The following is a 17,516-nucleotide window of genomic DNA, read 5'->3' on the forward strand; positions in this document are numbered from 1 at the left end:
AATTGCGGGAAGGTAACTGGTAAGTGAACACCATTCCTTTCCCGACACAGCAGAAGGTTACTAAAGCTTTGTCTCGAATGGGCTGATATGAGGCAATGGTATGTTGCTTCAAAACAATTTAAAAATCAGCATATCTAAATACCTTCATTACCTCCTCCCCATTAAAATGCTGGTGCAAAGAACGATCTATAGCAGAAGAAAACGTTTGCGAAGCACAGGAACAACACAAGAACCAATATAAATGCCTTGTCATTAGACATAACAATCGTCATTAAAATTGATGAATGTGAATTTAAAATAAAACTACAGAACACACAAAAACGCGTCAACGGACACGCCTGAAGCATTTTGGAAGGCAATAGCACCGCTTTCCTAGATGAAACTTCCGACACAAGGAAACAATTTATTGTGTGAGACAGAATAAAAGAAACCCTCAATGTCCAGGAAAAACATGTGCCTTATTAAAAAATTCGTCTGCAGGAAGTGCATGACAGATGAAGAATTCTCAGTCGGAAAGTAATCATCAACAAGTGAATTAACGAGCTTCACTAAAAACGGGCTAATCATTCAGCCCCCTACCGCGTTCGCTCACAACTGTCCAGCATTTTAATGGGGAGGGGGGAACTAATGAAAGTATTTAAATATGTTGATTATATTTGCCCGCTGGAAGGTGACAAAGGGCGACAATATCTGTCCCCTCTTTTCACGTATTCTCTCTTTTAGATGAGCCATGGGCTGTATAACTTCAGCATCAGAATTTAATGAAATAAAAAAAATTTAGAAAAAGATCGAAACCAATATAGAATATATGAATTCCGCCACCAGGAATTGGTCCCGCCAGCTGATGCCATGGGCTCCCAGATGTTGCAGTCGCACAAAGATGGAGTCTTCTGGCATCGGATGTAGCCAATTTTGAATGTGGGCGGCAAGGCTTGCGGGCTTGATGCCATCCGCCCCGAAGCCAATGGCACGGAGTGACATCTTCACCACGAAGCAAAGCGCTGCCGCCATCACTGCAGATAATGAGAAAAAAGGCATACTCAGCTTTCTCAAATTGAAACTGTATAAAGGTAGCAATTACGACGGGCCACCCATAATACACCCAGTCAATCTCGAAGGCTAGATGACCCTTCCAGAAGCGTCGCAAGGTATGTCTTATGCAAAGAGATGGTTTATATGGAGACAAAATTGCGAATAAAAGGCAGTCACAATAATTTCTCAAGTCGTTCGTCCATGGCTTAATTAAATATCATAGGCTGCATTGGTTACCTCGCAGCTCGAGGCTTGCCTGTCACTATAGTGCGCTTGAGTCAGACAGCCGCTTTGGGATAGGGGTATGCTTCTGCAAATGATAAGGTACCTTTATACAGGCGTGTAGGCAAATGAGATTTCTAGTGATGTCATCGATAGTGCAGTACGGATAAAAGTGTTTTTATGTGAAGCATATTATTAGAGCTCAACCCAGCTCCTCAGGCGCGGCGGTGTCGCCTTCAATGACCTTTGACCCCATGCCATACCACGTGGCACCGTGACGTCACGACAGAGGAGAAACGGGGCTCCAACTCGCGCCGTCGCTCGCGGCGTCGCCTTCAAGGCTGACCACGTGACACCGTGACGTCACGACAGAGGAGAAACTGGGCTCCAACTCGCGCCGTCGCGGCGGTATATAAGCAGCTGCGCTTGTTTCTAGGTGGCTTTGGCTCAACTCTTGCAAGATGGGCTGGGTGGGAATCGAACCGGGGTCTCCGGAGTGTGAGACGGAGACGCTACCACTGAGCCACGAGTACGATGCTTCAAAGCGGTACAAAAGCGCCTCTAGTGAATGCGGTGTTGCCTTAGAAACGAGCTGTTTCTAAGGCTCAGGCGTGCGTCGCTTGCTCAGGCGCACATTTGGTAGCCGCGCCGAACGCTGCGTTGCTCGACGCTCACCGCGTCCAATGCGGGGTGCGTAGTCGCTGCGCCGTAGCCCATTGTCTTACACCCCTTGGCGGGTCGACGGGAACGCTGTCACGTTCCACTCTTGAAGGCGAAGCAGAGTAACGCATGAGTTGTTTCTTCCTCTAGCCGAACCAAATATAGCCAAGCAACAGCAGTTCACCAGGCTAAACAGTGGTTCAACAACTAAACTAAAGGCTAGTATGCTTCGCATCCTGGGCTTAACCTTAGCTAAGCCACAGCCATTTTTTTCTTTCTTCTTATCATGATTCGCCTAATGAAGTTACAATGCATCTGATTAACCATTTACAAGCAATTTCTGAGCACGCGCTGGTAGGCGAGTTGGTTATACATGATTACAACGAAGACGCCAAATAAAAGAACGGATGAAGTAAAAAAAAACTATACGGCATAACCACGTAGGCGCAACCACGTTTGCTCCTACGTGGTTCATATATATATATATATATATATATATATATATATATATATATATATATATATATATATATATATATATATATATATATATATATATATATATTGCCACTAGATATCACGCGCCAGCGCTGAGAAAGAAGTGACTGGAACGCGCGCTCGGCAAGCGGTGGGTGCTGTGGACGACGGCTTGAATTTTTGTGCACGCTATCTTGTACAACTGTCTCTCTCGCCGACGCCAGGTAGATCTTCAATTGTCTTTTCGTGACAAAACTTGTGGAGGTGCGGGGTACGGTTCATCCGATGCCGCAAACCCCTCCTGGTAGCAGGAGTACCAGCCTTGTACTAGTGGACACCCCTGTTCACTGGGCCAGCAGGAGAATCCGAGGATTACCTCCGCAGCTTGATCATCTCTCCGCAACAACGTCGACGCCCCCTCGGACCAGTATAGAAGGAACATACGTCGTTATCGACCATTATGCAAGGTACGGCCACAATGGCAACTCAGTACCTGCTGCAGAGTCTCAGAGCGCCGAAAGTGTTCCACAGGGATCTCTTCGAGGATGTAGAAGACTGGTTAATCCAGTTTGAGCGCGTTGCTGAGATAAACGAATGGAGCGACGCGGCGAAGCTGAGAAATGTCTACTTTAGCTTGGAGGACGGGGCTCGCGCTTGGTACGAGAAGCGAGAAGGGCTCCTCAAATCGTGGCTCGAGTTCCGCCGTGCCTTGCTGGATACATACACCAATGCTGATGGCTGCAAACGAGCCGAACGGACGCTCCAATCCCGCATTCATCTGCCGAATGAGATCGTCACGTCGTACGTAGAGGATATGACGCGCCTCTTACGTCGGGTGGACCCTACCAAGTCAGAGCAAAAGAAGCTGCGCCATTTCATGCGGGGAGTTAAAGAACAGCTATTTGCTGGCCTGGTTCGAAGCCCGCCGAAGACCGTGGGTGCATTTTTAACCGAAGCCACCACGATGGAAAAGGTGCTGCACCATCGCTCAGCTTTCTATGAAAGGCAAATGAACGCTACTTCACCTTTGCACCAGCGCTCAGCTACGTATGACAGGCACGCGAATGCTGCTTCACTGACGGACGCGGTAGCCTTTGGAAGCCTGGAAGTTCTGCGAGACCTTATCCGCTCTGTGGTTCGTGATGAGCTTCAACTGCTCAGCTGTCCGCCTCAGCGCATGCTGGGTTCCATTGCTGCCCTCATGAGAAGGGAAGTGCAGCAACCGATTCAAAGTCTCGTCCCAAGCAGTAATGCGTCGCCGGCGACAGCACAGAGTTGCAGCGCCGTCGTATCCGGAAGTTTTGGGGCGAGTCCCTGTCCGCGCTCCGATCCATTTCATCCCCGCCACGTCTTACGCCGCGTCATACGTCCCGCCGCTCCCATCAGTGCAACCGATCCAACGTATAAAAGATCGGCGCTCGCTCGAAAGGAAATCCGACGTCGGGCGTACCCCGGACAGAAGGCCTCTGTGCTATCACTGTGGAGAAGCCGGTCACATATACCGCGAGTTCCCATACCGCCGCCTCGGACTGCAAGGTTTTGCCGCGGATTCACCCAGGCCCAGATATGGCGAAAGGCCTAGGGCGATTGAAGAGTACCTGAACCAGCAGGATATGCCACTGTTCCCACAGCGGCAGTCGCGCTCGCAGTCCCCAGGGCGATCTTCCCCAGCTCCTAGAAGCCCTCCAATGGCAGCGCAGGGACGATCGCCACGCCCTTGCCGGGAAAACTAAGAACAGAGACCTTCGGGGGCGGGTCCGCTCCCATTGAGGCAAGCACGGTCTATTGAGCATGATTCAATGACGACAGCAGCCGAACTCAGCGACAGACTCTCGCTAGACATACCTGTTGTGCTCGACGGCCGCCACATTAGTGCGTTATTGGACACGGGTGCCGACTACTCGATCTTGTGCGGAAAACTAGGGACGGAACTTAGAAAAGTTATCACGCCTTGGTCTGGAACGCAAATTCGTACTGCTGGCGGGCATATCGTAACACCGTTGAGCCTGTGCACGGTCAGAGTACAAATTCGTGGGTATACGCTTCCAGCCAGATGCCTTATACTCCGCGACTGCTCTCGGGGCCTCATCTTGGGCGTCGACTTTCTGCGAGAGTATGGTGCCATTATAGACCTCCGGGAGCGCACAGTGATTTTTCGACAGAGAGAGCAGCGAACAGTCGCGACAATTGCCGACGTAACGCGCTTCGGGATTACGCCGACAATGTAACTTTACCACGACGCGCAATTGTCCTGGTAGCGGTCGTATGCGACGATCTGCGTGATGGCGAAGCTGTTGCAGAGGGCAATTCCTCCCTTATGCTGACTCATGTTGTATGTGCAGCCCGCAATCTCATTATGCTTCGAGGTGGACATTCTGCGCTCCTCATGGCGAACTTCAGCCAGGAACATCGGCACCTGTTTCGTCGTACTACTATCGCTTTTGCTGAGCCCATAGCAGACGTTGCTGAATGCTTTGCGTCAATGACAGAGGACAACCCAGCTCAGACACTCAGCAATATCGACATCAATTCAGACCTTTCGGAAGAAAAGCAAAAAGCGCTGCGCGAGTTGCTACTTCGGTTCAAGGAGGGCTTCGCATCTACTTCTAAGGCACGCCAGACGCCCCTCACGAGACACCGAATAATCACGTGTGACGATTCTCGTCCCATACGACAACTGCCTTATTGCGTATCGGTGAAAGAGCGCAACGTGATTAATGCACAAGTGAAAGAAATGCTTGACGATGACGTCATACAACCATCCCAAAGCCCTTGGTCGTCGCCGGTGGTCCTTGTCAAAAAGAAAGACGGAACGCTTCGGTTCTGTGTTGACTATAGAAAGTTGAATAACGTCACAAAAAAGAGGTTTATCTGCTTCCGCGGATCGATGATTCGTTAGATCGGCTCCGACGAACCAGGTATTTTTCATTCATAGATTTGAAGAGTGGATATTGGCAAATCGAAGTTGACGAACGAGATCGCGAAAAAACGGCCTTTGTTACCCCGGATGGACAGTACGAATTTAAAATACTTCCATTAGGCCTCGGTTCTGCACCGGCCACATTGCAGAGAATGGTGGACACTGTTCTGACGGGTCTGAAGTGGCAGAGTTGTTTAGTATACTTAGATGACGTCGTCGTGTTTGTGGCGACCTTCAAAGAACATCTGAAGCGTTTAGAGGCGGTACTTGAGGCGTTCCGCTCCGCCAATCTCACACTAAAGCCAGAAAAGTGTCACTTCGTTACGAAGAGTTGAAGTTTCTCGGGCATGGGGTCGTGAACGCTGACGGTGTCCAGCCTGACCCAGACAAAACATCTGCTGTTGTTGCTTTTCTGACTCCTCGTTACAAGAAAGCAGTATGCCGCTTCCTCGGTCTGTGTGCCTACTATGGTCGCTTCATCGCTAATTTCTGCCGGATCGCTGAACCACTCATACGCCTCACGCGAGAAGACACACCCTTCGTTTGGATGGATGAGCAGGACGCAGCTTTCACCGAGTTACGGCAGCGCGTGCAGGAATCGCCCGTTCTCGCTTACTTTGACGAGGACGCTGTCACTGAGGTGCATACCGACGCAAGCAACATCGGTCTTGGCGCTGTTCTCGTTCAACACCAGGAAGGCGTCGAGCGAGCGATTGCTTACACCAGTCGCACCCTTTCACGCGCCAAAATCAACTACTCCACTTCCGAGAAAGTGTGTCTAGCGGTTGTGTGGGCCATCATGAAATTTCGGCCTTAACTCTAGGGTCGCCCTTTCAAGGTGGCGACAGATCACCATTCCTTGTGTTGGTTAGCCAACTTACGAGACCCGTCCGGGCGACTTGCTCGATGGAGTCTCCGTCTGCAGGAGTTCGATGTTACCCTTGTCTACAAATCGGGCCGCAAACACGAAGATGCGGACACGTTGTCGCGCGCTCCCGTCAAAACTTGCCATAAGGACATGGACGAAGACGGCGCATTCCTTTGGGCCGTCACCGCATCCGACCTGATCACACGGCAGCGCGAGGAGGACGAAATACGCCCTCTCATCAATCACCTAGAAGGGAAGAATGTTGCAATCCCACGACACATTTGTGGCAGTCTATCGACATTCTGCCTCCGAAAGGGTGTCCTCTACAAGAAAAACTAGAGTGCCAGCGACAAAGAGTATCTATTGGTCGTAACTGCCACCCTCCGTGATGACATTCTCCTAGCCTCCCATGGTGAGCCCACGTCTGGACACTTCGAATTTTCACGTACTCTTGCAAGAGTACGCCAGAAGTACTATACTGGCCCAAACTTTCTACCACGGTGAAGCATTACGTGGAAAGCTGCCGTGAATTTCAACGCAGGAAATCACCGTATTTGAAGCCCGGGGAGTTACTCCAACCCATCGCACCACCTAGCGCGCCGTTTGATCATATCGGCATGGATCTTCTGGGGCCCTTTCCCTTGTCAGCCAGCATAAAGAAGTGGATTATAATCGCCACAGACTGTCTAACACGCTACGCCGAGACGAAAGCTGTACAACGTGCCACGGCCTACGAAGTTGTCCAGTTCTTTATCGATCAGATAGCCCTAAGACACGGTGCCCTATCACATGTCACACCGACAGAGAAACTGCCTTTGCAGCCCAACTGATAGAGGACATATTTGAGTTGAGCTGCACGCAGCATCGCAAGGCCACTGCATCCTATCATCCGCACACCAATGGACTTACGCAACGGCTAAACAAAACCATTGCTGACGTGCTGTCTATGTATGTAGACGTCCAGCATAAAACATCTGATCAAGTGCTGCCGTACGTTACATTCGCGTACAACACCGCCATTCAGGAAACAACACATTTCGCACCGTTCCGCCTTGTATACGGGCGCGAGGTCCAGACCACGCTAGATGCAATTCTCCCGTACGACACCGACGCATCAATTACTTCCTACGACGAGCAACTTACTCAACACGCAGAGGCAGCTCGTTAACTAGCGCGCATACACATCACGACGCAGCAGAGTACAACACACGACGCTACAACCTTCGACATCGGCAAGTCCAGTACCAGCCAGGTGACCAAGTCTAGGTGTGGACTCCAATTCGTCGCCAGGGGTTGTCTGAGAAGCTGCTTAGAAGATACTTTGCACCCTACAAAGTGATAGGCCGCGTTAGTGAAGTGAACTATGAGGTCATTCCCGACGGTGCCGCGTCGCCTCGGCGTCGGCAGCACCACTCAGAGATAGTGCATGTTATTCGCCTTAAATCGTATTTCTCGCGTTAAGGCGGCGCCAACCCGATCTCATACGATTTCCACACTTCCACTTTCTTTTAGTAAGCATTCTAGTTTAGTAAGCATCGGGTCGATGCTTTTCTTTTGGCGGGGGGATAATGCCGATAGGTGTCTCACGCCAGCGCTGAGAAAGAAGAGACTGGAACGCGCGCTCTGCAAGACGTGGGCGCTGAAGAAGAAGAAGCAGAGACTGAGGACGCCGGCTTGAGTTTATGTGTACGCTATCTTGTACAACTGTCTGTCTCGCCGACGCCGGGTAGATCTTCAATTGTCTTTTCGTGACAATATATATAGTTGAATTGAAGCAGAAGCAGTGCATTTGATACTATGTTAGGACCTAATACATGTACTCCACTGATTCAGTCAACTACGATCTGATTTCAAAAACAAGGATTTTCAACGGTCGATTTGTACAGCAAAAGAAATTAATTCAACAGCTTGCAAAACCAAAACTTCCAAGCAAGTGCAAAGAAAAAAATTGTTGCATACGCGGAATCAGGAGACTCAAGATGCATGGGCACATTTTTAAAGAGGATAGCAAAATGTTTCACAAATTTTTTAAGTGACCCACCTTACCAAAACTTTAGTAAAAAATGACAGCAAGTAATGACTTGCAGGCGATTACATTTTTGGCAGTGCTGATATTAACAAATTTCTTTTTTACTTAGCATTGCTGACTGTACTTAAGACTTCTATCGCTGACGAATTCTATTTAAGAGGAACCTTTGGCGTCGGCCCAACTCCAACGCGGCCTATTCAAAAGCTTGTAAAATGCGGAAACGCTAGATTCTTAGATAAACCTTGAACAGTTTTTTGTGAAATTTGCTGCATTCCAGAGAGAAATATAAATTGTAGTTACTCTTCGTTGCGAAATTTCGATTTAGGGCTTGAACGCGGCCTATTCAAATAGATGTAAAACGCAGAAATGCTAGTATAAGATAAGCACTGAACCGATTCTAATGAAACTTGCTGCATTTGAGAGATAACGTTAAATCCTATTTACTGTTTCAAGCGAAATATCCATTAAAGGCCTGAATTTTGCTAAAAGAATTTTCAAAAATTCGAAAGTCCAAGAAAAAAAAGAAGCCCTATGTTTACAGTTTAATAGCTCTCAATCATAAACAGACATCAAAGTTCTGGAAACGGCATTCTTTAGATCATGCAATGCGGACGAATTTTATTTTTCAATTTATATCTTACGTGAAATTGTTTTGTTGTGTACAAGGGTTCCGGAAAAGTTGTGTATCCTTATTGCTAAATTTTTTCAGATTCATCTATACGTATCAATTTTGTCTACTTTAGATGTACTATCAGTTAAAATTCACAGAAATGGGATATCGTATTTTATGTTGAGTTACAGATTAAAACTTGATAGTTCGTTTTCTGAAAATTTGCTATTTTTCCCAAATTTTAATGAAAGGTAGACAACCTAAATCAAAAATTTGAAAGGAACAGACACTAGATTTTAAGTTTTCTATTAAATGCAACACACTCCGCCAAATTTGGTGTAGTGGCTGCCTAGAAAAACGAATTCTGCTTTTACATGCATTCAGATAGGAGCACCTGAGCTGTACCTTCCTCTTGAGCAGTTCCTTTATTAACTAGACAAGCTCTAAGTCCTGGAGCAGCTTTGAGCACTAGCATTTGGGAGGAACTACAATGGAACGCCCACGGTCGCCCCACGCAGCTGTCCCAAGGATGCGCATGTTCAGATGGGTGAACTCGGACACTCAATCTTCATCAGCCTATTTTGATGTCCACTGCAGGATGAAGGCCAGTCCCTGTGACCTCAAATTACCCATTTCTTGCGTGACCTGATTAAAACTCGCGCCTACAAATTTCCTAATTTCATCCCCCGCCTCATTCTCCGTCATCCTGGACTGCCTTTCGCTTCTCTTGACACCTATTCGCCAGTTCTAGTGGTACATCAGTTGTATATCCTACGCATTGCATGCATTCCCAGCTGCGTATCACCAATAGTATATGCATCTTAATCTCTCAACCCCCTCACATGTGAGCTGCCAAATAAATCGGCACTTTTACGACTCCATAGCGATGATTTCTTCGGACGCTGATGGCAGGAACTAATCTACGGACAATTTTTTATCGCTTGTTTTACCCGACAAGGAGCACCTTGTTGAAGCACCAGCCACACTGAAGCGCTGCTCTTCGGAGAAGGCCCAATTGCGAGCATCACGGCATTAACCCAACACAGCCTCGTGGGCAAAGGGTCCCGAGTAACAACACCGTGCTTCAGCATGCACATCCAGCGAGTTGTAGTGTTGGTGCAGATGTCATCAGAAGAAAATAGAGATAGCCGACCAATGGAAATCTTTAAACGCAATTACCATAGAAGCTATTTAAGACGTAGAAGGCTGCGGAACATGCAATGGAAAATTCAGGCTTTCTTGTTCTATTTATTCTGTTTCTATAATGTCAATCACATTAGGACGAAAAATTACGTAGAAATGTTGGATTTTTTTAGTCAATTCCAATCAGAATCTGCTGCATGAAATGCAACTTGCTACTTATCAGCGACCCCCGCTTTTGGCGTGTGTGTGCTGGCATTGACAAAATATAGGGTGCCATGTTTTAACCATTTCCAGGATCATATACCTGTTCACAAAACACGATACTGTAGTGCGCTTATGAGTGCGAAACCCGAGCCACGATTTTTATTTTTACGTTGTACTGCAGTTAAGAAATCTTTACATTTTACCCCGAATCCCTCAAATTCCCGAGTGAGCGAGCTTTCATTGTTCTACAACTCCAACTGTTGAAAGAAATGACTCTTTTTGACGTTCCTGAAAACCTCTGCTTAGTGTAGAAATGCTAAAATATGCTGCTGGGACAGTTGTTTTATTTAAACAACCATGTGGGTGCTGCGATGCATGTGCACGCCAAGTCAATTAGGCAGTTAGCCCTCAACATAACCATGCGACAAAATTCTAGAAATGCTGAAGTATTTTGTTTCCTTCTTGTGGAGGGTTACCCTTACTGCAAATTTGTGCTGATGTTGAGATAGTGATTTTACTGATACTGAACTGAGGTTATGAGCCACCGCCCCCACCAATTAAAGATTGTTGTCGTGCGCTTGTTTGCATCTGGGCCGCTAAATATTTTAGCCCCTTCTTTTTATGCTAACCGAAAAATGTCTCAACGTTGTCATTGTAGACAAACTTTGTAACAATCGAAAGTTAATTTTTCACAGTCTGGATATACATAAGTATCACAAATCGGAGTTCATACACAATATCGCATATATATATATATATATATATACTATAAAGGAGGTTTATTGGAGTTCGTAGCGACCGCCGGTTCTACGATGCACCGAGCACAGTCCCCGAGCTCGAGCTTCTACTGCGCGCTTGATGCTGCCGATGCTGCTGACTCAGTGTGCACATCGTTATCTTCCTTACAATGACCCCGCGGAAATAAAGGAGCCATCCTGGCGACGTAGTTTTCTGGAAGGGCGGTAGAATGGTGATAAGGCTTGAGGTGGTGAACATGTACGAATTATATATATGTATATATATATACATATATATATATATTCACGCCCTCTGCTGCAGAGGAATTTCAGATACAAAACAATACGGGGTAACGGGGTGGACTGTTCCAAATCCACAAGGACATTGCGGCCTTCCCGGGGGCTTCCTCTTTCCAACTGCTCCAGTCGACTCCCCATCCTTCCAGGGGCAAATATTCGCTCCTCCCTTCGGTGTAGTCCCAATCTTCTCCAACTATCCTCCGTTCAGCTCCCACAACTAGGATTTATTTGCATCCCTTCGCGTTCGCGTTAACTTCTACCGCAATGTTGTGGCCGTGGATGCTGGGCCCAGTATTGTCCTGTCGAGCCTTCTCAAAGTGCGCGCCATTGTCAACGTCCAAGAGAGCGTAAAAGCACTCAGCAAAAACACGTGTGGGTATCATTCACGGTGCGCACCCGTCTCTCTCTCTCTCTTTCGATGCCGACACTGTGAAACACCACATCGAATCCCCCGTACCCCTCCTTTGATTTCGCGTAGTGGCGGCGACGTGAGGGTTACCTTCGCCGGCGACGTGTTGCCAGCTGACTTGATCCCGTTCAAGCAGCGACACCCGGTCCGTGCTAAGCGGCCGCGACTACTTCAGTGTGACCGCTGTAGCGCCTTTCGCCAACTTGCTCGCGTGACGGCTGCTGCGTCGGCTGCGGCCAATCACATGCAGCCAAGACTGCACATCGCAGCGGCCGCATTGCGTTAACTGAAGTGGCAACTAAGCTGCAGTGGAGCCACGCTGCCCTCACTGGCAGCTCGAGAGAAAGGCAGCTACGTTGTTGTCCACTCAGCAGCCCGTCACGTGCAAGCGGGCGCTCGAGCTAGCCCTAAAGCTCGCGCGCACGTGCCCAACTCCGCCAACTGTAGACAGCTGCAACCGAGAAGCCGTACTCCAGAAAACGACAGGGGCCGGTGCAGAACAAGGAATCGGCGTTTCTTCTTTTGGACACGCTTTTTAACGCGATAGCGTTACGGAGCTCGTGTCGCAGAAAAGCCGGTGTCGTCGGCGTCGGTGTCGGTGTCGGCGTCCGCGGCGTTGGCCGTGAGCGATAAATCACGGCAGGCACTTCATAAATAAAAAAGCAACTTCCAAGATGGGCTGGGCGGGAATCGAACCAGGGTCTCCGGAGTGTGAAACGGAGACGCTACCACTGAGCCACGAGTTCTTTTTTTTTTCTTTATTGCCCGATTTTCAGTACACAACTATTTACAAGAGGAAACAATCACCGAAACAAAAAACAAGATACAACATACGTTTGCTGTTGGGCACGTACTCAACCAGTATCGTACTGGCTGAGTCTAATCAAAATTCGCGCAAATTAACCAACGGCTCTACTCTTGGGAGCCACTCAGGTGGTTCCTCTGTCGCCTTATGGAGAGCGACAAACCAGTGCATCTGTTCCCTGAAATACATTCGTGCAGGCCGCGCATCTTTATCAACATGGTATCCCGCCATTCTCGCGCGCCAAATACAGTGGAGGCCCAAGAGCATAATTAGGTCAAAAGGCACCCCGTCCTCGTTATCTATGCTTAACGAATGCCATACGCGTCTAGTGGAAATTCTTTCTTTAGTGTCCTCTGCAATACATCCCAGAAGAACACGCCTCCCCAACAGTTTAAAAAAACATGATCTATTGTCTCTGGCTGCTTGCAAATTAAACAGTGTGTTCCCCACGGTAAATACACTCCCTTTGCCTCCAAAAACTTCTTAACTGGTAATGTTCCCGTGTGTAATTTAAAGAAGAAGGTCTTTGTTCCTGGCGGGACCTGCATTTTCTTTACTCTTTTTAAAACATCGCTGCTTGGGCCTCCACCGTACAAGGACCTGTACAGTGGCACTGGGAAAAGGACGTCGCACAAAGCACAATACAGTTTCTTTTTGTTCACAACGGAAAGGAAATCATTCGAGAAGCGCACTGAAAGAAATCGAACACTCGATACAACTTCTTTGTAAAAACCTCGAACCCCTCCCGAAAACTCTGCGGTTGAAACCACATACTCTGGTATTTGTCTACTCAGCCTTATTTGACATACCGTGCGCAAGAAATGGTCGGTTGAGTCCCTAAAGAACAAGAACCGGTTTACCAGCTGCCGCACAAAGAGGTGGCCCAATCCCAGCCCCCCGTCTTTTACCCTCCGGAACAAGTTGGTCCGGCTACAGCGCTCCCATCCCGACGCCCAGACAAAGACGGCAAAAATCCTGTGTAGCTTCTGAACGTTGGACCGTGAACAGTGCAATACCTGCATTACGTACCAAAGCTTGCTGATAAAGAAAAGGTTACAAACGGTGGCTCTGGCAAAAATAGAAAGGTTAGTGCCTTTCCACTTCTCAGCTCTCTGCCGTGTGTCTTTGACCTGCCCTTTCCAGTACTGCTCGCTATCACGATAGGCATCGAGCGGGACGCCCAAGTACTTGCCTGGGGTCGTCACCCAATGCACGTTGGCAAAATGATCTGGCTTCGTTGGCCATGATCCATGCCAGAGCCCAAGGCACTTCGACCAGTTAACTCCACTACCAGTGACATGGCTAAATTTACGGACACATTTGACAGCCTCAATTATGCTCCCCTGATCCTCCGCAAAAACAGCGACATCTGCATAAGCCAGCAGCTTCACTTCAACTGCTTGAAGCTTAAATCCCGTAATTCTATTGTTTTCAATCAATCTCATACACAGGGTTTCAATGTAGATAGAAAACAACAGAGGGCTGAGGGGGCAGCCCTGACGCACAGAACGTTGCAGGCTGATGGGAGCCCCTAAACTCTTATTCACGATCAATCTGGTCGTGCAGTTACGGTACGCCAGGGCGACCCCCTCGCAGATTACAGATCAGAGATTGGCATAGTCTAAAACGGCAAACAGGATTTCATGAGCCACGCAATCAAAAGCCTTCTCGAGGTCAATCTGTAAAATGGCAATCCGACTATTACAATCATCACAGCACTCAAGTACACTGCGCGCTTTGTGAATATTGGTAACAATAGTCCGGCCTTTAATCCCACATGTCTGGTGAGGCCCGACGATGTCCAGTATCACTGTCTGCAATCTTCGCGCCAATATCTTCATAAAGATTTTTTACTCGATATTGGTGAGTGCTATGGGACGATACGCCGTAACATATCTTAATTTCGATGCATCATCAGTTTTAGGAATGAGTACTGTGTGTGACGACCCATAAGACGGAGGCAATGTGTTCCATTTGTACGCTTCGTTAAAGATTACATTCAATACAGGGCTAATTTCGTGCTTAAATTCTTTATAAAAACCGGCGCTAAAGCCGTCTGGTCCAGGCGATTTTCCAGGGTTTAAGTTGTCTATGGCCTGTTCAACTTCGGATTCTGTTATCTCTAGTTCCACTCTTTGCTTTCTTTCGTCTTCCAGTCGGGGTATAGCACGTAAAAACTCATTCCCAAATGTGGTAGCGTCTACTTTGTGGTACGAGAATAGCGCCTGGTAATGCTCATGAAAAGCTGCTTTGATGTCGTCTGTGTCCGTTGATAAGGTCCCGCGCCATTCTATTCCGTCGATGTGGTTTCTTTCAGCGCGTGCTTTTTCTAACCCTAGCGCTCGTTTCGAAGGCGCTTCACCTGCAGCTGTGTCTTCAGCCCTTGCCCTCACCAGGGCTCCCCGATAGCGTTGCTCTTCAAGTAGCTCTAACTGTTGTTTCACTTTTCTGATGTCTTCTATCCATTTGCCCGGTGCCTGAGATTCCTGCCTCAGCAGTTTATGAAGAAGTGCCTTTAACTCAGTCTCTTTTTGTTTCTCCGCGTAACGAATACAGGTAGCCCTCTCTATAGCCTTTATTTTTAGGGTTTCCTTACTCAGCTCCCACTGTTGCCATACATGAAGGTTTTTACTGGGGTCTATTTTCCTTATTTCTTCTCTTACTGCTCGATTAAACGGTTCATCCTGAAGAAGCTTATTATTTAATTTCCACGTTTCCCATGAGAAAGTGTTCCCTCGCTTTGGAATGCCTGTGCAGCACTGAACTAAACAATGGTCAGAGAAAGACACTGGCACTACTTGGTAACTGTTACATTCCGGAAGGATGTCAACAGACGCATAAATGCGGTCGAGCCGTGCGTGACTAGAGCCCTCAAACCGTGTGTACTTCACAGCACGCGCTCCTTCGAGGCACTCTGCCACATCCTCAAGGTCCCAGTTCTCTACGATTCGCGACAACACTTCAGTGCTTTTGTCTCTAAAGCCACGAACGCTTGTTTTATCTCGCGCACTGAGGACACAGTTGAAATCACCCATTACTATGAGCTGTCTTCCCTTGCATAGACACTCTTCAATTTGGTGAAAAAACTGAGCCCTTTCATCCACCTTATTCGGAGCGTACAAGCATACAATACCCCACTCGTTGTTGTTGAACGAAAAATCAACGACAACACACCGGCCCGACACACACGAATAAATTGCAAGCACCTCTAGCCCCGGCAACTTCTTAACAAAAACAACACAGCCAGCGGATGTGCCCACCGCATGACTGACTACGGCAGAAAACCTAGACGTGAAACGCCGCACCATAACGCCGGTCTCTTCTTCACCATCGACTTTCGTCTCCTGCACGGCTAGCACATCAATGTCGTGCTCCGTTATAAGTCGGTAAAGCTGGCCTTGCTTTCTTTTCCCTGCCAATCCTCGAACATTTAGAGTGGCGACTTTCAACGGACACGTTGGAGCCATTTTAACAATAGGGCAAGAGACCGGCAATATGGTGCTTACCTCTCGCGTCCAGCACGAGGCTAGACGCCGCCATCGCCGCCAGTGCGGTCCGGCGGAAGAACATGAGCATGTCCTAGGGACTCCGAATTTCCGGCACGCTGGTCTACCGGAACGTTAGGGCGCAGCCGAAACGATGAACGCCGGCCTTGAGGCGCCTTTGCCGGGGGCTCCTCGGCTCCAGGCGTTGCCGTCTGGCCACCGTCGACGCTGGTTTGGGCGTGGGAACGCTTCGCCGCAGCGGAGACGCTGGTCGGCGTGCGGGCACCACTCTTGTCCGGTTGCAGCTCGTTCGGACCCTTGGGCTCGACGACCTTGGGCTCCGGAGTGTTCTCGCCATCCTTTCCGGTTGTCTCGCTCGACCTATGCAAGTCATCCGCTGGTTGTTGGCTCGCTGAACCATCCCCAGTGAGGGTGTCTCTGCCGGTAGGCGCTGACGAGTCGAGTAGCCCCGTCTGCTTGCCGGTTTCGTCCGTTCCCCTCGCTGCATCCTCGGCTTCAACGACGTCCATGAGTTCCGCGATCTCGTCCGTCTTCCCCTGCCCGGTAGCCGGCGCGTAGGTACGGACGCAGTCAGCGTCCGCGTGTCCGTAGCGTCTGCACTTCGAGCACCTGGGCACCTTGCAGTCGCGGCGAATGTGGCCCGTGCCATGGCAGCGCAGGCACTGCATAGGCCGCCCGGGTACCACCACAAGGGCCAACTCACCGGCGACTCGAACCTGGTGGGGCAGGTCGTTCACCTTCATTCCCGGCTTGAGCTTGAGCAGCACGGTTCTCGTGGTTGATCCCTTCTCTCTCATGCCTTGGACGCGCCAACGCTCCCGCGTCACCTCGGTTACGTTCCCGAACGCCGCAAAAGCAGTCCGGATGTCTTCATCTTGCACTCCGTGGAGCATCCAATGCAGCCGCAGTTTAACCTGCTGGTCCTCAGGGTCAATAACAATGCAGCGGCGGCCTTTAACCTGCAGCTCCTTGAAAGCAGCCAGCTTCCTTGTGGCTTCCGTGCTGTTGAACGTCACCGCCCACACATGGTTGACCTGGTACGCTCCCAACGCCACGACCTCGGGGAGCACACCAGCATTGGAGAGGGCGTCTCGGAAATCTTCGACCCTGTAGGGCCTCACCCGCACGTCACCGTGCAAAAACAACGTGTTTAAAACAACACGACCGGTGGGCAGAGTAGGCAGCACGATCTCGTAGTCCTTTTCGTCTTCGACGCTGCTCCTGTTTCCGCGGCCGGCGAGGGCCGCAAACGCCGCTCCAGCGGAGCTCATGATCCTGCGTCCGTTCGCTAGCGCGTCGGGAAGTAGAATGAGCCACGAGTTCGATGCTTCAAAGCGGTACAAAAGCGCCTCTAGTGAACGCGGTGTTGCCTTAGAAACGAGCTGTTTCTAAGGCTCAGGCGTGCGTCGCTTGCTCAGGCGCACATTTCGTTGTCGCGCCGAACGCTGCGTTGCTCGACGCTCACCGCGTCCGATGCGGGGCGCGTAGTCGCTGTGCCGTAGCCCATTGTCTTACACCCCTTGGCGGGTCGACGGGAACGCTATCGCGTTCCACTCTTGAAGGCGAAGCTTAAGCGTCCTCCAATTTTTATAGG

General features: G+C 49.3%; 2 protein-coding genes across 2 annotated transcripts in view; both read right to left on the reverse strand.

Moving 5' to 3' along the window:
- The window catches only part of LOC142578269 (uncharacterized), a 291,756-nt gene that overhangs the window by 46,671 nt on the left and 227,569 nt on the right, over window positions 1–17,516 (reverse strand). The gene's annotated exons all lie outside the window — the stretch shown is intronic.
- Window positions 741–17,324, reverse strand: LOC142579483 (uncharacterized). The gene is made up of 2 exons (XM_075689725.1): window positions 15,923–17,324; window positions 741–1,013 (listed from the first exon to the last, which is right to left on the reverse strand). The coding sequence occupies exon 1, from the start codon at window positions 17,191–17,193 to the stop codon at window positions 15,943–15,945; it is 1,251 nt and encodes a 416-aa protein (XP_075545840.1). The 5' UTR covers window positions 17,194–17,324; the 3' UTR covers window positions 741–1,013; window positions 15,923–15,942.

The sequence above is a fragment of the Dermacentor variabilis genome, chromosome 4, assembly GCF_050947875.1.
Source record: "Dermacentor variabilis isolate Ectoservices chromosome 4, ASM5094787v1, whole genome shotgun sequence".
NCBI classification, from domain to species: domain Eukaryota; kingdom Metazoa; phylum Arthropoda; class Arachnida; order Ixodida; family Ixodidae; genus Dermacentor; species Dermacentor variabilis.